This window comes from Dipodomys merriami, unplaced genomic scaffold, assembly GCF_024711535.1.
Source record: "Dipodomys merriami isolate MVZ:Mamm:240054 unplaced genomic scaffold, mDipMer1.0.p SCAF_172, whole genome shotgun sequence".
NCBI lineage: Eukaryota > Metazoa > Chordata > Mammalia > Rodentia > Heteromyidae > Dipodomys > Dipodomys merriami.
This window is the reverse complement of record NW_027203071.1, coordinates 2,374,924-2,397,486: the sequence shown is the minus strand read 5'-3', so window position 1 is coordinate 2,397,486 and position 22,563 is coordinate 2,374,924. Positions and strand designations below refer to the sequence as shown.

General features: G+C 38.8%; 1 protein-coding gene across 4 annotated transcripts in view; it reads left to right on the top strand.

Annotated features, from left to right (window-relative positions):
- Positions 1-22,563, top strand: part of Dnajc6 (DnaJ heat shock protein family (Hsp40) member C6) — a 142,575-nt gene that overhangs the window by 7,559 nt on the left and 112,453 nt on the right. For 2 of the 4 annotated variants that reach the window (XM_070025816.1, XM_070025817.1), the window contains exon 1: positions 4,089-4,313. The exons of the other annotated variants lie outside the window; for them this stretch is intronic. In XM_070025816.1, the coding sequence (XP_069881917.1) occupies positions 4,292-4,313 (22 nt within the window). In that variant the 5' untranslated portion in view covers positions 4,089-4,291. Of the gene's footprint in view, positions 1-4,088; positions 4,314-22,563 lie in introns of those variants that run through there. 4 annotated transcript variants of the gene reach the window in all.

Here is a 22,563-nt window from a genome sequence, read left to right as displayed (position 1 = left end):
ATAATGGTCTTTGGTACCAATGTATTTGAAGCTTAGGGTCTGTCTCATTGTGGGATGCTCCAAAGCTTGAATCTGTCTTTGTCTCTCAATGAAGTGTGGTCTTGAGGTTTGCAGAATAAGACTTTTGAGATTCACCTGACCCTTCTTGAAGGGGCCAAAAAAATCAGTGAGTCTAAAGCTTTGGTAAATGTTGTGTCAAGAAGGAAAATAAAGGCTCTTTATAAAGGCTCTTGCAGATTTATCCTGGTACTGTGGCTTGAACTCAGGGCTTTGTACTCCTGCTTGGCTTTTTCCTTCAAGGCTGGTGCTCTACCACTTGAGCCATACCTCTACTTTATTTTTTTTCTATTGCTGGGGCTCAATCTCTGGGCTTGGGCACTGTTCCTGAGCTCCTTTTTTGCACAAGGCTAGCTCTCTACCACTTGAGTCACAGCTCTATTGCTAGCTTTTTCTGTGATTAATTGGAGAGAAGAGTCTCCTAGACTTTCCTGGCCAGGTTGGCTTTGAACTGCAATCCATAGATCTCAGCCTTGTGATGAGCTAGAATTTCAGGCATGAGCCACCAGGGCCTGGCTACGTCCACTTTTTATTTGCTTATGTAAAACATAAGGAACCTGTAATTTTAGTATGTGGGAGGCTGAGGTGAACGAGTCACTTGAGTCCAGAATTTCAGAGATCAGTCTGGAGAGCAATCTGAGACATGCCATTTCAGAGGAGTATAGGGCAGAGGAAGAAATCAATTAAGGACAAATAAAGAGATTGACATAAAATGTGTACAGATACGGGACTTACTTTACAGTTCTTTAGATTTTTGCATGCTTGACTTTTCATTAGACGTTAAGCACTGGTGGCTCATGCCTATCTTTTTTTAAATTTTATTGTGAAAATACCATACAGAGGGGTTACAATTACATGGGCAAGGTAATGAGTGCATTTCTTATCAAGCAGTGTTGCCTCCTCCCTTGTTTCCCCTTACCATCCCTTCCCCTCCCCCACATCTCCTCCGCGCCAAAGTTGTGAAGTTCATTTTCAACATAACGTCTTGTACATCTCATTAGTGCAATGGGTCCACCTGAATCCCTATTTAAACAAGCTGTCTTCTTAGCTACTCAGTAGGCTGAAATCTGAGGATTGTGATTTGAAGCGAGCCTGGGAAAGAAAGTCTATGAGACTCTTTTTTTTTTTTTTTTTTTTTTTTTTTTTGGTCGTGTGGCTTGAACTCTGGGCCTGGGCGCTGTCCCTCAGCTCTTCAGCTCAAGGCTAGCACTCTACCACTTGAGCTACAGCGCCACTTCCGGCTTTCTGAGTGGTTTATTGGAGATAAGAATTTCATGGACTTTCCTGCCCTGGCTGGCTTTGAACTGCAATCCTCAGATCTCAGCCTCCTGAGTAGCTAGGATTACAGGAGACTCTTATCTCCAATTAATCACCAAAAGGGTGCAAGTGAAGCATGGATCAAGTGGTGGGGTGCTAGCTATGACCAAAAAAGCCCAGGGACAGAATCTAGACCCCAAGTTCAAGCCCCAGGACAAGCACACACATACATTAAAAAAATTAGATAAAATTTCAGTTGTCCTAGAATTGACTGTATTTTCCATTTATTGCCCATTTACTTATAGTTTCTAGCCTTAGTCTCTCTACCCCTATATCTCCTTGGTGGGGGTGTAGCTTGCTTGATTAAAAACAGTCTCAAGTGAGGCTGGCCAGTGGGTGGTTATTCCTTAATGCCAAGGGCTTTATATTGTTCCTGATATATAAGTATCACAAGAATCCTACAAACTAGTTATTTGTTTTCCACATTTCATGAGGGGACTAAAGTTTGGAGGATTCAACTTGACCTAGGTCATAGGCAATAATAAAAATCTTACAGCATTTATAGAGTGTTTTATGTGTTAGGCTTTATGCCATGTACTTTACATGTTTTTATTCATTTTAGCCTCACCCAACTATAGGAGATAAGTACTATCAGTACTTAGAAAGGGGAAGAAACTTGTCCTAGCTTACTCTATAGACTAATAAATGGCAGAGCTCATATTTGTATCTGTTCTCTTCCACTTCACCACCTTATATGACTGAACCCCTGGCCTTGGTGTCCCTTTGCCAAGGTTACTAAGTCTTGGAAACCTTTGGCTGGGAACCACAAGTTCCTGACGACAGAGAATGTTTTGTTCTGCAGGGCATCATCTTTACTGTTAAAAGCATTAAGAGTAGTACTTGGCATAATGAATGTTATTGAATGAAAGGGTGCATGAATCCATTATTCTCTCAGCACCCCAAAGGGCTCCTACTGGTTACCTTTTGGCTATCTTGGACTTAGGCCTTAGAGATAGAGATGTCCATTTCTTTGATGTGATTTCTTTGATATGGTTTGTTTAGTGTAGTTAGTAGGAGGTTGAAATGAAGGCATATGTGTCATTCAGCTTTCCAACACTTTAACAAAACAGCCTTTAACCCACGGGCCGTTGGGAGACATTTGAGATCCAAACTATAGCAGCTTATATTCATTAAATTGTTAAAGAAGAGTAGAAGATAAATGGAAATCAATACCAAATACCTTAAAAAATAAAAGTCCAAATTTTAAGGGAGTTGTCAGGTTTTAGCATCTGGAAATCAACTCAGAGACCTCTAGTGGCCATATATGACTCCTGGCTACAGCAATGAGCAAGTAAACACTGGCAATTAGTCCTCTTCAATGTGCTCAGTCAGTTGGTAATTACACCTTACGTTTATAGAGCAGTTGGTTTACAAATACCACATCTCTTTTCCCCTTTGATCTTCTAAACAGCCTGGCACATATCCAGGGCAGGTATGATTAGCTCCATTTAACAGCTGAGAAACTGATGCTAGAGAGGTTAAGTCATCCGCCCTAAACCACTCAGCTAACATGTGGTAGAGAGAGGCCTTGGAACTCTCTTTTCTCTGCTCCTGGTTCAGGATATTTTCCAACAGTAATTTCTGAGGATGAGAGTTAAATGTAGATATATTTGTTGTTGTTTCTCCCAATTTATTTAGATCCTGGACTGGAACAGTGAATCTTTCTGATGATCAGCTTTTCAATGGATATGATGGGGAAGGAACACTTTTGAATGAGGAGAAGAAGCAGGTTCTAAGTGAAGGTGTTTGCAAGACTGTGCTGACCCTGCCCCATTTAAATGTCACCCATTTAAGGGCCACTTTAATCTAAAATGACATTTTTATTTTATTACCATGTTTAACTTTCCTTTTCAGCATTGCTATCCTTTTTAATATGCTTATTTTTAAAAATTGCTGTATGACTCCTCCCACTGGAATATAATAGCACCGGAGCAGGAACTTGGTCTTAGTTTTTGTACTCTGAAACCCTAACAGGTGAACAGTGCTTTGCACAATAACCACTAGTTGAATGAATGGCTGAAGGAAGGAATGAGTGAATCTGAGCTGTGTAATAATATAAAGTAAACATGACTGTAAGGATTCAAAGATTTGCTTGACGCTTCCTTGCTCTCCAATAGAAGGGTCTCCTGGTCTGGCTTTCTCATACCTATTCCTGGCTGAGCCACTCTCTGCCTTACAATCAATCATTAAAGCCTCTTACGTGTCAACTTACACCTGGGTGAATTGAGTTCAGTAACCTGTGTCCATGCAGCAGACATAGGTCATTGTACTGCACTGAACATTTTTCTATTGTAACAGATGTGAGTAGCTTGAGCACTGGGAGCTGGTCCTACATATTGCTGTATTCCCAGTTCTTAGCACATTACCTAGCCACAGAAGTAAAAGAAACCTTTGTTGAATGAATGATTAAAGCAATGAGAGATTATATATATATATATATATATATATATATATATATATATATATATATATATATATATATGGGGAAACAAAGCACAGCACTCTGAATCTCCAGCAAAGTTGGGGCTATCATTTGAAAACAAGCCTAGGACACATAGCACAGAGATTCCCCTTTCCATTTGAACCACATTTTTCCAGAGGCAAGGAGGCGCTATACAGTCTGTTCCTTACCCAAAGGGTAGAAAGGCAAGCCGAGCGAGGATCCAGATCCGATTCCATGCCATGTTTTGGAAGTTGTGTTTACGTCTGCCTTCATCTCCATCCTTTCCGTTCTAGCATAAGCAAAATTATAACCCGCACACCCGAGTTGCATGCAATTATCAGAGCCTGGGTGCTCCTGCGTTAGGGACTTCGCCCCTGAGACCGCCGACTGTCTGTGAATGACAAATCAGAAGTCAGGGTTACAGAATCGACTGGACTTTTCCTGCTCATTTGCAGCGAAAGGAAGAAGCAGAGAATGAAAGATTCTGAAAATAAAGGTAAGGGGCTGGCTGCAGAGAGGCGGCTAGAAGATGCGAGGGATGAAATGTCATCCCAAGGACCCCGGACATGTTTCATTTGCATTAATGGATGATTTAAAATTACTGTGCGTATATTATTCAAAAATTCACAAAATAGTTATATAATATATGTATTGTTACTGGCTTCTGGTTTCCAAATATTGTGTCATTCAATTTTTCAGTTTTTGGTAGTACTAAACGTATTTTTATATTCTTTATTTAATCTTGGCTGAGATGTCTATTTCCATTTCACAGGTTTCCTTCTAACAGCTTTTGATTATTTGGGGGGGTGGGATGACAGTAGTTCACCATTAAAATGTAGGTTTCCAGTGTATTATTGGAGTATGTGAAACACTCTGGTCTTAAACAGTTTGGGTTCTCAAGAGAAACGCTGGCTGAGAGTCTCTTAATGAGCATTAATCTTTTACAGGACTGTTCAATGGGGAGTGAACACTGACCTTCAGAACTGTTTATCTGGCAAAGGATATTGGAACCTAAAGTCTCTCGGCTCTCCTCCTTCCTCCCCTCCCCCCTTCCCCTTCACCCTCCCAAGGGGATCAAACCCACCCACCCACACTAGTTCTGTCGGGAGAGATGCGCGAGGAGAAAAAAATCATTTAAGTGAGAACTCAGGAAGGGAATGAAAATGAACCATCCAAATTTTAAGTCCGACAGCATGGATTCTAGAGGATTCTGGGGGTTTAATTTCTCCAAAATTTAACATTTCTGGCGCAGATGGGGAGGCGGGGGATGGGCATTGGACCCCTGAGGGAATCTTAAAAGGCCACCTGTGGTCCTGAGTCCAATCCCGACCCCCCTCCCGACCCCCCCCCCCCGTTTCCTTGCTCTGCATTGGTGACGGGGAGGGGAGGGAGGGGTGCCGAGGGGTGGCTGGCGCGCAGGGCGCAGCGCAGCGGGCCGCCATCTCCTGGCGGTGGTGGTGTGCGCGGCCCCTGCTTGCTGAGCGCCAATTTTAGGGTTCGCCAGTCCCTGAACTGCGTGGCGCCGCACCCTCTTCTAGGCTTCTTCTGCTTTAAGGGGGGCCCAGCTCTTTGCCCTTGGGCTTTGGAGGATTGTGGGAATGCAGGCAAAGGGCTGGTCAGGGCGCCCGGGGCAGCTCCCACGGCGCACCCCCCTCTTCCGCCGCACCCCGCACTCTCCCGCGTTCCCGTTAGGTGGTCTGCACGATGGGTGCCAAGCACACAGGGCCTAAACCTTTCTGCGGCGATGGGTGGTGGGGTTTGGCCTTCAAGTCCCTAGGAGTTGGCTACAAGCTGGCTGGTTAAAAGATTTCTGTGTCGTGATGGGTCATAGGTATTTATATATCGATGAGATAGAAGAAAAAGAAGGAGCGGGGGGGGGTGGGGTAGCCTGCACCCAATCTGATGCAATGGGGGACACTGGCGTTTTAAGCTATCAAACTCTCTTAAGCAACCCCATTTCTATAACTGAGGCTTTAAAAGCGCTGGGGGCGGCGGTGCCGGGAGCGCGCAGCATCGCAGAGGCTGTCGATCATTCGCATCCATTTATTGATCTCTGTGTGGTTTTGACGTTTAAATTTTAATTAAGCAGTCTTGGTGGGGCTGAAAACAGCAATAAGGAGCACCCAGGATCTGTTTACTCTGTTTCTAAGCCTATCTCTCATGGACAAATACTACCTCTGTTTGTAATCAAAGTATTTAAAATCGGTTCTGAGGAGAAGGTTGGCTTCTTCTGTGTTGTTTGCAGTGTCTGGAGGAAGAGTTAATGGAAAGAGAAGAATTTGCTTATTTGCCAAGTCATGCTAGGCCAGGGATGTGATTTAGAAAACATTGAAGCTTCCCGAATTGGAAGCTTAGGATGAGGTCAGTGTTCATTATTGTTCAGAATGGAAACACTGTCTTTCTCAGGGTAAATCAACATGCTGGAAACTGCGGATCCTCAACCCTTTTTATAAAGCACTGGCATCTAAATTTTTTTGTTTCACTTTCTATTGGAAAGAGCTTTGGGCTGGGGTTCAGGAGAATCAGGTTCTGGGTCGTTCAGCCATCACTATTAGTGGTCTGTGACAAGGCCTCTTATTTCTGTGTCTCTCAGTTTGTTTATCTCTGAAGTAGAGAGGTGGTAGATTACATTATGGTTTTTCATATTGTGGGAGGTGGGAATACAACTTGATGAGTCTTAAGTAACATTTCATATGGAACAGACTAGAAAATGTCAGAAACCATTGTACATGGTAAGGGTAACTTGTTTCTTGAAAGTTCTATGTATTCATGTTTATGTATGCACATTGGAAAGGTATATTAAAAATAGCATGTATTAATTGTATAGAATAATGGGTTATGTTATTCACACTTATATGTACACTTAATGTACTTTGATCCTGTTCATTCCTCTCTCTGCCTCCTCCTTCCTCTTTCCAAATAGTCCCCTTCTACTTTCATGTCCTTTCATTCTGGTCTAGATTCCACATATGATGTTTGTCTTTCTGAGTCTGGCTTATTTCCCTTAATGTGATACTCTCCAGCTCCATCCATTTTCTTGTAAATGCCGTAATTTTGTTCTCCTTCATGGCTGAGAAGCTCCAGTGTGTATTTTATGACATTTTCTTTATTGGCTCAGGGGACCTAAACTGATTTTATATCTTGTCTATTGTGAATAGTCTCACAGTAAGCATGGGTGTGAGCTACCTTTGATTCCTTTGAATAGACTGAGAAGTGGTAGAGCTGGATTATCACTTTATTTTGTGTTTTTGGCAGTACTAAAGGCTTAACTCTGGGCCTTATGCTAGGCAAGTCCTCTACCCTTTGAGTTATACACTCCAGCCCTTTATGTATTAGTTTTTTTTTTCAGGTAGGGTCTTGTACTTTTGTCTAGGGCAGACCAGAGACCAAGATCTTCCCTAGCTCCAATTTTTACATAGTTGGATTCCAGGTGTGTGTCATGGCACTTGATACTTGGGAAGCTCCATAGTACTTTCCATTATGAGTGCACTAATTTATATTCCCAGCAACATTGTATAAGGGTTCCTGCTTTCCCTCATCCTCATCAGCAATTCTCATGGATGGTTTCCTTTCTTTCTTTTTTTTTTTTATTTTATTGTTACTGGGGCTTGAACTTGGGGCCTGAGTGCTGGCCCTAAGCTTTTATGAACAAGGCTAGTACTCAACCACTTGAGCCACAGCTCTGCTTCTGGCTTTTTTGGTTAATTGGAGATAAGAGTCTCTTGGACTTTTCCTGCCCAGGCTGGCTTTGAATTGTGATCCTCAGATCTCAGCCTCTTGAGTAATGAGAATTATTGTCATGAAACACTGGCACCGGCTGATTATTTTCTTGGCAACAACCATTCTTACAGTGGTGAGATGGAATCTCAACGTCCTTTTGATTTCATTTCCATGATGACCACAGATGTTGGACATTTACAAACTATTTATTGACCATTTGTATTGCTGTTTAATGTTTTCTCATTTATTAACAAATTATTTTGCTATTTGGTCATAGTTTTTTGAGCTCTTTATAGTCTGTATATTAATTCCCCATCAAATGCATAGCTGGCAAAGATTGTCTCCCATTTTTTATTTAGTCTGTGGCTTCACTCTGTTAATTGATTCTTTTGCTATGCCGAGGTTAATTTGATAAAATACCATTTGCTAATTCTTGCTCTTATTTCCTGAGTTATTGGAGACGTGTTCAGGAAGTTGTTGCCTATACTTGTATCTTTAATGAAAGTGACATTTTGATACCAGACCTATTAACTATGAGTCCTAGTCAACACTGAAATAAATCATAGCTTGTTAATTTTATTTTGAAGGAGTCTGTGAAATGCAATGTTATATGTTACTTGCTTATGCATATGTGTGTATCTATCCATCTGTCTAGAGTACATGTGAAGGGAGGCAGTTTTCCTTTGGTTTGCAAAATTTACAATCTCAAGTAAGTTAAGAATTATTGTGTTTCTGATGGTCTTCAATATTCTTTCAAGCCTGTTTCTTAAGATGGTAGGATCCCTTCAAGGCTAGGAGATGGATATGTGTTGACAGACAGCTGATTGTGTGACATAAAGTGTGTGTGTGTGTGTGTGTGTGTGTGTGTGTGTGTGTGTGTGTGTGTGTGTGTGTGTATTGAGGAGGAGGTCTTGGGAAGGTCACCAGACCATAAGAACTATTTGTGGGTACCAAAATACCAGATGTTGACCTGAATATGAAACAAATACATTAAAATTTAGAGTCATTATGCTGAAAAAGACCACAGAAAAATGACCAAACTGTATGAATTGTTTAGATGTCAATTCTTCTTATACAGACTGAAAAGAGAACCAGGAAAATTAAAAGGAGTTTACAGGACAAATAACCGAGCAGGATGTTGGTAGGCAGAACTTGAGTATTTATAATCCACTGGCACATGACTGGTGTTCAGTAAATGTTGAATTGTGGTTTAATTAATGTCTTCCTTCCATTCCCCTCTTTTTATTACATCTTAGGACAGCCCAGTACAGTTATAAAACACAAAAGACATTGTAATAATACATGTGCAGCATATCTCAAAATGCTTTTGCATGCAAAAATATTATATATGAAACAACTAAAGGAAAATTGAAAAAAAAGGAAAATTAGAAGGGGTTACTAATTAGATACTGGCTAATGTAATAGCTAATTTTAACAGTGACTGCCATAACTCCAATTTAATTAACAACTAACATGTGAAAAGCTGTCTATGAGATAACTAACATTGCTACCATCCTGCAAGGTAGTTTACATAAAGAGAAATGGATTAAGAATTTTTGTTCATTGGTACATAGCAAGTGGCAATCAAGATTTAAATCCAGGTCCTTTTAACTCTAAAACCACTTCCCTGTTAAGTAAGGATTGTAAAATTGCAGTTTTAAAATAAAATTGTCAACATCATTCATTATTAGAGTTAAATTATCTTCTATAAAAAGAAAAATGTAGCCCGGTGTTGGTGGCTCACGTCTGTAATCCTAGCTACTTAAGAGGCTGAGATCTGAGGATCTCGGTTCACAGCCAGCCTGGGCAGGAAAGTCCGTGAGACTCTTATCTCCAATAAACCACTAGAAAATTGGAAGTGAAGCTGTGGCTCAAGCGGTAGAGTGCTTGCCTTGAACTGAAGAGCGCAGTTACAGCGCCCAGGCCCAGAGTTCAAGCCCCACGACCGACAAAAAAATAAAAATAAAAAAAAAATAAAAAGAAAAGTGTGAACCTTAGAAAAATGATGACTTTTGATTAATTTTCTAAATTGTGTTGTTTGGAAATTTTAGTAATAGAAATTCAGCTCTAAGTTTCCTTTTCAATATGTTGAGTATTTCACAAAATCTTATAAGAAGATTTTTTTTAAAGGAGAATTGGAAAATTTGGGTACATTTAAAAATATAAGGTCAGAGAAAATATTTTTATTCCTCTCAATGTTTTAGTTCTTTTCCTAGACTTTAGTTCAAAATAGCAAACATGACAGTTTGTGAGCAAATGAGGGATATGCCTCACATTTTAATGTGGTAAAACTAGGATTTGAGTGCTGTCTATGAAAGCACATTCTGAAAGAACTTTTCACTTGAAAGTTACAGAATCTAGTCATCAGAATCTAGGTTAGACCCAAACTTTTAAGCTCTACTTAAAAAAAATATTGTGGCCGGGCGCTGGTGGCTCACGCCTGTAATCCTAGCTACTCAGGAGGCTGAGATCTGAGGATCCCGGTTCAAAGCCAGCCCGGGCAGGAGAGACCGTGAGACTTCTATCTCCAATAAACCACTAGAAAACCGGAAGTGGTGCTGTAGCTCAAGTGGTAGAGCGCTCACCTTGAGCTGAAGAGCTGAGGGACAGTGCCCAGGCCCAGAGTTCAAGCCCCACGACCGACCAAAAAAAAAAAAAAATATTGTGTCCATCTGTCACCCTGTGAAAACAAAATAAAGGTAAGAGCATAAAATGTAGCTTAGTGGTAGAGTGCTTGCCTAGCATGCATGAAGCCCTGTGCTCAATTCCTCAGTACCACATACACAGAAAAAGCCAGACGTGGCACTGCAGCTCACGTGGTAGAGTGCTGGCCTTGAGCAAAAGAAGCTTAGGGACAGTGCCCAGGCCCTGAGTTTAAGCCCCAGGACTGCAAAAATAAAGTAACATAAAATAAATGTAATTTTTTTCTCGTAACCATCATAACATCTTGATAGTTTTAGAGAAAAATTTTTTGAGGATTTTTGTCATTGCTGCTGTGAATGGGTAGGCTTAGAAGAGGTGATCAGTGAATGACTGGGATTTCTCACTGTTTCAGGATTAACGTGGTAAAACTGGCATTAGAAATTTGTCTACCATTCTCAGCGGGAATGGTACAGTCTCCTGAGGACAGTAGGGATATTGGCAAGTATGTTTTGAAATTGTCACATGATTGAGGGGCCCTACAGTGTTTTGGGCTGAATTGGACAGAAGCAATGCTAGAAGTCCTGAAATTTCCTCTAGTTTTCATTGAATAATTAGTTAACTTGTGTTCTTTCCAATTCTTAGATGATTTGCTTAAGAGATAGGTGAAAACCATCTATACTTTTCTGAGCTTAAAATATGTGTTGGTTACGCATATATATAGACATGTCCAGGATTAAAAAATGCTGTGCAAAGCTGGTGGCTCACACCTGTAAGCCTAGCTACTCAGGAGGCTGAGATCTGAGGATCATGGTTCACAGCCAGCTCAGGCAGAAAGTCTGTGAGACTCTTATCTCCAAATAATCACCAGAAAACTGGAAGTGGTGCTGTGGTTCAAGTTGTAGAGTGCAGAGCACTAGCTTTAAGCTGAAGAGTGCAGGGACAGTGCCCAAGCCCAGAGTTCAAATATCCCGACTGACAAAAAAAAAAAAATGCTGTGCAAATCTAAGGAATACTATACTTAATTCTTGTTCAGAAAAATCACTTATTCAAAGCCATACTGCTTGTGTTTGGGGGCCCAATTAATCTGATCATTCAGTTGGCATACATGTACAAGTATGTGTCTATTTCACTGTGTCTTTTAACATGGCTCAGACTGAGAACTTACAAGTTGAAATACATGTTGTTTTAATTATAAATAACTTATTTCAGTTATCCTCTACATTGCAGTTGAAATATAATATGCATATAATTATTTGTCTAATATTTATGTTAGGTAGATTTGAATTTTTCTCAAAATATTAACTGTTTTTTCTGTTCATATTTTACATGAACAAAATTTTATTTATCATTTATTATATCATTTGCATTTATTTTATTATTATATTACTTCTTTTGTTGCCTATTGTTTTTAATGTTCTAATTTATATATTATACACATTTGTATTGCTTACAAATGCATATAAATGTGTTGTTTATATAGTTATATATTTTATATTCATATGCATTTGAGATGCAAACTGAGTAGCAAAATGACTGGATTTTTTACCCCCTTCCTGTTTTGAAAGGGCTTGATCTAACATGAAAACTTTTGGGTATTATATATTCAATTCTGACCCCTTTAAAAAAGATTACCACAGTCCTGAACAATAGGATTAACCTGAGTATGAACTACTCTCATTAAATACCAGAGATACTGGGACATATGGGTTATAATTCTGCTAAAAAAGTGATGTCATGCACCAGTTTTTTAATGCTACTGGAACTGGCACTTTAAAATTTCATTTTGGAACTGTTCCTGGGGAAATAGAAATCCATTTTTTCCCTTTCAGTCTTTTTTGTTTCCTATTCTTGTAGCTCAGAATGAACTGCAACTCTCTGCTAAGTCTATCCTCCTTGTAGCTCAGAATGAACTGCAACTCTGTGCTAAGTCTAGCCTCCTTGTGATTTCCCTACCTCTGCTCTGCAATGCTGAGAGAAGAGGTTTATACTACCATACACAGCTTACAATTCAGTTTTATATGCTGACTGTATTTCAGTGCTCTTGCTAAACTGAATTTATTTACTTAATTAATTTATTTAAATAAACTGATTTATTTTAATAGTTTTTACATTAAGGGCTTACTATGTAGACAATTAATTTTCTGTAAAAAAATCAGTTCCTTTCCAGTCTGTACCTTTTTCTCCCTTCTCATATGAACTAGCTAAGATCTCTCTTAAAATATTGAATAGGGGTGATGATGGTGAGTATCTTTATCTTGTTCCTTACCTAAGGGAAAAGGCTATCATTATTTTTAGCATTTGATACAATATTTCACATGGGAATTATATAAATACTATTTTTATTAGACTAAGTTATCTTATATTCTTTGCGTACTAAATCATAGCATTTACTAATATTGAGCTTTTGTCAAATATTTTTCTGATCATATCATTCTATTTTATCCTGTTAATAATATGACAAATAGTATGGCCACTTACAGTTTAGTTTTTGAGTTTTGAGTGTTCTGGTATAAACTCAAGTAGGTATGACTTGTTATTCTTTTCATGTATTACTGTATTTGACTTGTATATTTTGCTTATAGTAGTGTGTGTGTGTGTGTGTGTGTGTGTGTGTGTATGTGTGTGTGTGTGTGTGTATGTGTACTTTAAAAGATTTGGACACTAAGGCTGTTTGGTTCCATGTCTTGTCAGTTATTTCAGTTTTAACAATTTTATAGTACAGATGATTTCCCCCTGCACCTAATTTGATTGGTTCCTAAAAGTAGTAAAACTCTAAACATTATGATTTTGTATTTCTCTATTTTTCTTTTTATGTTTGCCAATTTTTCCTTTAACTTTAAAGATATGTTATTAAATGTATGTCATATAAATTTATAGTTGTTATACCATATTTGTGAAATTTCTTTCATTATCTCTTTTGGCCTTAAGGTCTATCTTGTTGATAGTAATGAAGCAATGCTAGCTTTCTTTGGGATGGTAGGTGATTGGTTTTCCCAGTTTTAGATTTTAATTTTCTGTGTCCTTATTTTTAATATATATATATATATCTTTTATAAGCAGCACATAAATGAAATTTTAAAAATTCAGTATGACTAGGTGCTGGTAGCTCATGCCTAAAATCCTAGCTACTCAGGAAGCTGAGATCTGAGGATTGTGGTTCGAAGCCAACTTGGGCAGGCAAGTCCATGAGACTTTTATTTCCAATTAACCAGCAAAGAGCCAGAAGTAGTGCAGTGGCTCAAATTGTAGAGCACTAGCCTTGAATGAAAAAGATCAGGGACAGTACCCAGGCCTTGAGTTCAAGTCCCAAGATCATCCCCCCCCATCCCTACAAAAAAAAATCAACCTGGCAATTTGGCCCTTAGTTTGAGTGTAGATATATTGAGGTTTACAATTACAATATTGGTTACTACTTGTTTCCTGTTTTGGGTTTGCATCCCATCTATCCGTCTTCCATAATGCTTCCATTGTTTTCTTTCTTTTGGATTAATCAAGAAATATTTTTAACTTTCTATTTTCTCTCTACTAATGTATTAGTTACAAGGTTTCCATTTTACTTTGTGTGAGTGTGTGCGTGCGTGCGTGCGTGCATGCTTACATGCCTCTGTGTGTGTATGTGTGATTACCCTAATGTTATTTTTGTTTCATCATATTTCAGACAGTGTTAAGATCTTAACTTCATTTTCTGTTTTCTTTTCTACCTCCACCCTCTGTCTTTATTTTATTTTTTTATTTTTTCAGCCATAGGGCTTGAACTATGAATCTGTGTGGCTTGAATTTTTTCTTTTCTTTTACTTCTTTTGCAATTATTGTAATTCTCTACAATTATCCCCTTGAATATAATTTTGATCATTTTTCTCTTCCTGAGATTCCAGTTACTTTTACACTACATTTATTATCACATTTTACCTTTCCTTTTATCACTTATCTTATTTTCTGTGCTTTTAGTCATGTTTTTCTGCTATTTATTTTTTTTACCTGGTCTTCTTTAGTGCCCTATAGTTCCCTTTCTATGTTAAATTCATTAATATACAACCTTTAATTTTTAAATTTCATTTTGTATTAAATTTCAGAACTTTATTAGATTATTTTTAAAATGAAATCTTCACATTTGTCATTTACTTTCTCTCTTTCATTCCTCCCTTTTCCCTCCCTTCCTTCTTTCCTTCCTTCCTTCCCTCCATTCCTTCCCTCCATTTTCCCTTTCTTTCTTTCTTTCTTTCTTTCTTTCTTTCTTTCTTTCTTTCTTTCTTTCTTTCTTTCTTTCTTTCTTTCTTTCTTTCTTTCTTTCTTCCTTTCTTCCTTCCTTTCTTTCTTTCTTCCTTTCTTTCCTTTCTTTCTTCCTTATCTTTCTTTCCTTCCCTCCCTCCCTCCCTCCCTCCCTCCCTCCCTCCCTTCCTTCCTTCCTTCTTTCCTTCCTTCCTTCCTTCCTTCCTTCCTTCCTTCCTTCCTTCCTTCCTTCCTTCCTTCCTTCCTTCCTTCCTTCCATATTTCTTTCTTTCATTCTCTCTCTCTTTCTTTTTCCTCTTCCCCTTCCCGAATTTTTCCTTTTCCTTTTGACTAAGGATTAAACTCAGGGCTTGGCCCTTGCTAACTTGAACCTCATCTCCAGACAATTTGCTTTTATACCATATTTCAGGTAAGACAGCGAATTTTTGTTGAGTTGATCTCCATCTGGGATACTCTAGCCTCCTGAATAACTTACTCTCCCCTTATTTTAAGCAGATGTTTCTGATCTGGCTTTTCTAGTTGCCCTCAGCAGAACTGTAGGTCTGCTACTATTCATTCCATTATGACTGCATGCTTGACCTGCCTAAGCTATTTAAAAATGTGAACTTTGGTTTTTAAAAACTGGGCCACCATATTAGTTTTGTCATCTCTTTTGCACAAACATCACAGTTGTTTTGAAAAACACATTTAGTAACTGCAAGTATAGGTACTTTTGAGTATGTTTATCTTTTCTGTTTTTCTTGTTGGTGCTCCTCACATGTAGAAGACTTTAATTAAATGTTCCATATTTTGTATTGATGCTTCTGGATGATGTCATCTTTCTTCTGCGAGTATAGAATGCAACTAGCACTGAGCCTAATTAAGACTGCTTTGCAGTTGGTTGAAGTTTGGTCTACTTGTGTTTTCTCCTGAGAGCCACAGCCCCTTCCTCTGGTAGGCCCCAATGTTATTTCCCTCAGACAATGAGTCTGCTGAAAATGGAAAATGTTGATTTTGCTTGTCAGCTTTCTTCTCCTGGCCTTGTGCAGATGAGTCAGTGATACAAGAGAAAATTGGTATCTGGCTCACTTCTCTCAGTTTTTCTAGGATGTAGCTTTTCAGTCTTGATGTCCACTTTTTGTCTCTGAAGCACCGTAAGACCATATGATGTTCTTCAGACTTTTCTACCTCTTGACATTTGTCCTTTTCCTGGTTTCTCAGCTCCTTGACTTAGGTAAAAAATCTGCAAATACTCTAAGTGGGAAAATGGGCTTACAAAAAGTTGGGTTTCCTTTTTCTAAAATTTGGCTTTTCAATCCTAGCCAATTAGTAGCTCTCCTTATTTTAAGCAGATGTTTCTGATTTGGCTTTTCTAGTTGTCCTCAGCAGAACTGTAGGTCTGCTACTATTCATTCCATTATGACTGCATGCTTGACCTGCATAAGCTATTTAAAAATGTGAACTTTAGTTTATAAAACTGAAAGCTGTAAGCAAAAATACTCCAAGATAACATCTTAAACAAATAACAAAGGATATGTATAGTTGATTCTTGTTACTTTTTCTTGCATATTAAAGGCTTATCCATTTCTTTTCCCACATGTTCTTTGAAATGCTTACGCATTTGTGTAGTTCTTCTGGAGAGTATGTGTGCTAAAAGAACTTTTTAGTTTGTGATATCTGATCTTCCATTCAGATGTTTAATACTTTTGTTATTATATGATTCAGAATGGTCAGTTCTCACCATTTGAACTTCAGTATGACCCTAAAACTTACAAAATAATATGATCAAGTTACAAAAATGTTTATGATAACTTGGCCCAAACCTGGTATTGTAGTTGAGCTGATATTTTTTTCAGATTTTAGGGTTGTCTGTTGTGTTAGTGCACTATTAGCTTTATATGACTGCCTATGTACGTGGCCTCTAAAGTTCAAGTTTTAGTCATTTACTCAATCATCTCAGCACTGAGCATTAGTGTGCTTGGCTCTCCTCTTCCCAGATACACATTACAGTAGTTCTAGGAGTTTGGTCAGGACAGTAAAGGACGGCTATTCATATGTGATATGGTGCTGATGGTGATGAAAAGATGGATGCAGTTGTGAATATTATGGCAAGGTCTCTCATGTTTCTCAACTTAAAAAAAATTAAAGTCAGACGAGGAAACAATGTTAAATGTGAAGAAAATACTAGGGGAAAAATAAAAGATTGAGCACCATTAGCCAAGTTCAACCTTCTTATTTTTATAGTCCAGGAATCAGAAGCTTGGAGAGGGGACCTGACCTGGGGGGCTGGGGATGGCCCACAACTAGGACAGATGCTTTGACTTCTGGCTCCTACTGCTGTCTCACTCTTTCTGCTTGTTGATCAGAAAAGATGGGGAGGAAAATTCCAGCATTCACGAATGTTGGAGATGGGTGACTTTCTCAGCATCCAAGTGTACCTTACATGAGTCAGCGTGTCACTTTCCTCTTTTTCTCCTCTTCCCCACCCTTTTGGCAATTTAAAAACAGACACTTTGGTCTCATGCAGACTTGGAGGTTTTTTTTTCTTTTTTCTTTTTATCACCTAAGAATCATTTGATTACGTATGCTTAAAAAAAAGAGAGATTTGTGCCTGTGAAACCTAACAAGAGCCCAGCACAAGGTATGTTTGTTCTTCTTTCTAAGCCTTTTTTTAGTTGGGTACTGTGTGGTTTAAATTTAGAATACTTTTGCCAAGTTGAGGGGGTGGTGGCACTGTGCAGAAATTAAACCCAGCTGTGACTCCTGCTGTGGTGAGGTAGATGGGAAAATCTGGGAACCAGTCTTGAAGGAGAGGGCTTTCAGGAGGGCTTGTCTTAAATGGATGGAGGTGGGGTGAGGAGAAAGGAACAACAGTCCTGTGGGACTCAGCCTATCCAGGATGTATTTCTGGTCTGGGAATCTAGAATTTAAGTATTAAAAGATACATGTTAAAACTTTATTTTAATGAACAAATATTAATAGACATTAAAATGTTGCTAATATTGATATCACTATTTAATGTTAAAATATACATGTAAATATGTACCACATGTACATACATCATGTACATGTTAGTTATCCTACCAGACAAAATCAGCTTAAAGGAGGAAAGATTTATTTTGGCTCAGGGTTTCAAGGTTTCAGCCACAGTTACTTGGCCTTGTTTGCTGTGAGCCTTTGGTGGTACCAGCTTGATTTGTTTATCATGGTGACAGTGTGTGGTGGGTAAGGCCTCTTCTTCTCATGGCAGCCAGGGAAGCAAAAAGAAAGAGAGGAGGAACTAAGGTCCTAACTTCTACTAGACTCTAGTCCCAAAGGTTCCACTTCTTCCCACAGCCTTTGGCTGTGACCAAGCTTTCTGAAATAGGGGCCCTGTGGTGACACTTAAAATCCAAACCATAGGATTTCTATATACAACCCAGAGACATGGATAGCTGGAAATTGGTAGTAAGTCATCTGGATTTGTTTTGCTTCCTCAGAGGCTAAATAGTAAGTTTTCCAATACTTTCCCTTCTATCTGGAGTATTTTACTCTCTTGTTTTCCCTGTTCATGCTACTTCTTTTACCAGTTTTCTGGTAAAAGAAGTAGGCTGGCTTTCCTGGACTTCAGGTTTCCTCCACTTGCCTTGGCCCATAACACACTCCCAGAATATCCTGTGTATTCCTTTTCATGTATTTTCCTATGCTTCAACTGCTGGATAAAATTTGAGCATATTGTAGATATTCAGTATATGCTGGAAGGAAAAGAGAAGTAAAGCAGGGAAGAATAGTCCTGGGGATGTGGCTCAGGGGTAGAGTTCTTGACTAGCAGGCAAGAAGCCCTGAGTTCAAAAGGTCAGTACCCTCAAAAAAGAAAGAAAAAAAGGAAGGAAAGAAAAAAGAATATGTTTTATTCCTGGTTGTGCCCAGAGAGGAAAGGGAAACAAAGAAAAGACAATGTTTATGAGTTAGGGAGATCATTCACATTTCTGGGCAAAAAAATGGTACAAATTGGCCAGTCTTAAGTCAGATAGCGACTCATACTTGTAATCATAGTTAGTCAGGAGTTTGAGATCTGGAAGATCCCAGTTTTGTTTTTTAATGAGTTTTTGTTGATTGTGGGCTTCAACTCAGGGCCTGGGTGCTGTCCCTGAGCCTTTTTGTGCTCAAGGCTAGAGCACTACTACTTGAGCCACAGTTCCACTTCTGGTTTTTGAGTGGTTAATTGGAGAAAAGAATCTTATGAGGACTTCCCTGCCTGGGTTGACTTCAAACAGCCATCCTCAGATCTCAACCCCCTGAGTAGCTAGGATTATAGGCATGAGCCACCTGCGCCAGGCTTGGAAGATCAGTTTGAAGTCTGTCAGGCAAAAAGTTTGAGTCCAATGAAAATCTAGGCATGATGCTGTGTACCTGTTATTCCAGCTACATAGGATATACAATGAGAGGATCTCAGTCTAGGCATTCTTGAGAAAAAAGCAAGATTCTATTAGAAAAATAAAAAAGCAAAAATACCTTGTGGGTGTGGCTCAAGTGTTAGAGTGCCTACCTAGCAAGCACAAGGACCTGTGTTTAAATTCTAGTACCAAGCCCCTTCCCCCCAATTGGCCAAGTTTTCTTTCCTTCCTTTTTTTCCTTCTTTCCTTGCCTTTTTTTTTTGAGGATATTTTTTCAGTGTTTATTTCAGCGGATAAAAGGATTATTTTTTATTTTAAAAGTTTATTTATTATATGCTTATTTATTTTTGCTGTCTTTAAGTAGTTGTACAAAGGAGTAACCATTTAACAAAGCAGTTTATGAGTATAAGGCATCTTGATCAATGTCACCCTTCACTCTTCTTAATTTTGTAGGATATACATTGAATTCTTGACTACCTATTCCTTCCCCCCTCTCTTTTCCTCTTTGTTTCTGCCTTTCTCCTTGACCCCACTCCACCCCTTTCAAATACATGCTTCCTGGTGTTATTTTGTTGAATATTTAATATTTTGTTGAATATTGCCTTTCTAAGGAATTATACTATTTGAGTTCTCTCTTGAGTCTACCATATTTCAGTTAATATATTTGTATAAAGTTGCATAGCACCAAACTTATAAGCCTTTAAGCTAAATCTAGCTTCCATATATAAAGGAAAATGTGTCAGAATTACCCTATGATCCAGCAATTCCACTCATAGACATTTATCCCCCAAAATTCCAAACCAAGATACAGTAAAACCACTGGCAAAACCATGTTTACTGCAGTACTATTCACCATAGTCATGCTATGGAATCAGCCCAGATGCCCCTCAGTGGATGCATGGATCCAGAAAATGTGGTATATATACACAATGGAATTTTACTCATCCATTACAAAGAATGAAAGACCTGGAAACTTTTATGTTAAGTAAAGTAAAGCTGTCCCATGAGACAAAGGAGACATGTTTTCCCTTATATTTTTGACTTTTAAAAATATGATACATCCAGATAGAAAAGAAACCCACTGGCGTACTTGTTTAGTTACTGATTCAGTCATTTCATATTTTGGCCCCTTCCTATCTATCAAAAAAAGCAGAATAGTTTTATTATACAGATTCTTCAAACTAGTCTTTTCTGAGTAGTATAGATTTTAGACTTACACAACCACAGAACTGACTCAGTTTTGTCATATATATACATATTCATTTGTGTGTGTGTGTGTGTGTGTGTGTGAGAGAGAGAGAGAGAGAGAGAGAGAGAGAGAGAGAGAGAGAGAGAGAGAGAGAGAGAGAGAGAGAGAGGGTATATGTGTGTAGTTCTGTTCAGTGCTCTCATGTGGAATCTTGAACAACCACCATGATAATTATGGTATCAATTACTTATCACCCTTGTACCCTAGTCTACAACCCCTGGCAGTTTAATAGTTCTCCATCTATCTTATTATGCTATTTCATGATTATTCATACAGTATGCATTACTTTGAGATTGAGGCTTTTTAAAACTTACTTGAGAAGAATCCAAATTGTGTGCACCAATATTTCATTCCTTTGTATTACTGATTCATATTCTGTGGTGTGTATGATCCATAGTTTGTTTATTAATCCATTCAAAGACATTTGGGTGGTTTCCAGTTCTTAGATATTAGGAATACAGTTGCATGAACATCTGTATATAACTTCTTGTGTGTATGTACCTTGTCATTTACTGGAATATTTTTTTTTTATTTTTCAAAGGAATTGCCAAGTTATGTTTCACAGTGGTATACATTTTTACATTTCTACCAGTATTGTCTGAGTGATCCAGTTTCTCTGTAGGCTGTTTGATGTGTACTGTTTACCTGTAGTCTTTATGGTGAATGGTGATATGTGGTGATATGTAGGTGACTTTTTGCCCCTTCTCCCACCAAACCAATATGTTGCTTCTATGTTCAGCTTTCCAAATGTGATTTCCACATTTCTTGATGACTCTCCTAACTCCATGACCTTGACCTGACTTCTGTTTCCTCTCCCCCAGCCTGGGTCTCAGGGCCAATCACAAACTACCATTGTTTCAGTTTTCAATTTCTCCTACTCCTACTGGGCCTCCAGTGTCCCAACTCCTGTATGGTCCATTCCATTACTTTGGTGACTCCCTCTCATTCTGATAGGTAGGTATGGCTCCAAATGTGTTTCACCATTATTGAGGCCTCTTCCTTATGAGATGACATTACTGTCTCTCAGGTAGATTGAGACTATCTAGCTTGAAAGTCTCAGCATCTTTCTTCACATCCAGTCCCTCCTCATCTTTCTTCTCTCTTATGTACTACTGTTGCTTGTGAGAGCCAACTGTTTACAGTGCCTGCGCTTTCAGAAAGTCTGTTCACACCTACAGAGGGATCAACTCCTTTCTGCAATCTCCTTTTCCTAAAGGAACATGCTCACCTGTCATCCCTACTGTTGTGTCTATTAGACCAGAAGCTTGGGCGATTCCCAGGGCAAACTTCTAGACTCTGTGTTGTTAGTAAGCTCCTCAAGGACTTCAAGTGGGTCATCAGATTGTCCTGATACCGTCTCCAGAAAATGAACACCTGGTCTTATATGCTGATTGGGGAATGGCAGTTGCTTAGATGCACTTGCTGAGGAAACAGGATCTGGGGCTTTCACTTTCTCAGGCAAATCTTCATCCAGTCCCACTTACTGGTTTTAGACTTGCCTTCACTGTTCACTTACTACATTGCTCAGATGCAATGGTACTGTCAAATCCCAGGTCTTTAGCAGATTTCATATTGTAGTTCAGCTTCCATGTTAGGTTCTAGCTTTTGTACCCCCCTCCTTCCCTCCTCCTCCTTTCTCCCCCCATCCCTCTTTCCTCTACTTTCTCCCTCTCTTGACAGAATCATACTGAATAGTCCAGATTGATTTTGAGCTTGCAATTGTATCCCAGGCTGGCCTGGAACTTGTGACCCTCCTGCCTTAGTATGCCAAGTACTGGGATTACAAATATGCACCATCATGCCCAGTCAGCTTTCTGGATTATTTTTTTGTCTTTCAAAATCTGTGGCTGATTTCATTTGGATATATAAGAAAGGGTTTTAAAAGTTTATAAGAAGGGTTTTAAAAGTTTATAAGAAGAGCAAAGTCAAGAAGCTCAATTCTAATATGAGACAGTTATCCCGAACAACAGCAGTAGAAAGCAAAACTGGTAGCGTATAAAAAAGTAAGAACATTGCTCAAATGAGAACATCTAGAGCCTTCTCAGGAGATAAATTGCAGAACTTTGACTTCATACTTCTTTGATGTGTGTGTATGTGAGTGTGCATGTGTGTGTGTGTTTTTATGCTTAATGAACTCTGAATTTTGAACAAACTTTTAAGTATGCAGAAAATATGTATAGCTTCTCAGTGTATAAGATAGATGAACTTCTATAAAGCAAAGGCCCTGTGTAACTAGCACCAAAATCAAGTAACAGGACATTGCATCCCTGAAGCCCCTCCTTAGTTTCTGTTACCCAAGCCAAGGACTTAAATTGTTTAGTTCTTTTTGACTTTTATTTAAATATAGTCATTCACTATGTGACATTTGCTCCAGTTTCTTTTGCACACTTTATGTTTGTGAGATCCATCTTCAATATGTGGTAGTTATTCATTCTCATCCTTGTATAGTATTCCATTAAGTGAATACATTGTTGTATTTTCCATGAAACTACTAGGTCATAGGATGTGTTGGCCTTAGTTGCTAATACAAATACTTTGACAAAGTGGTT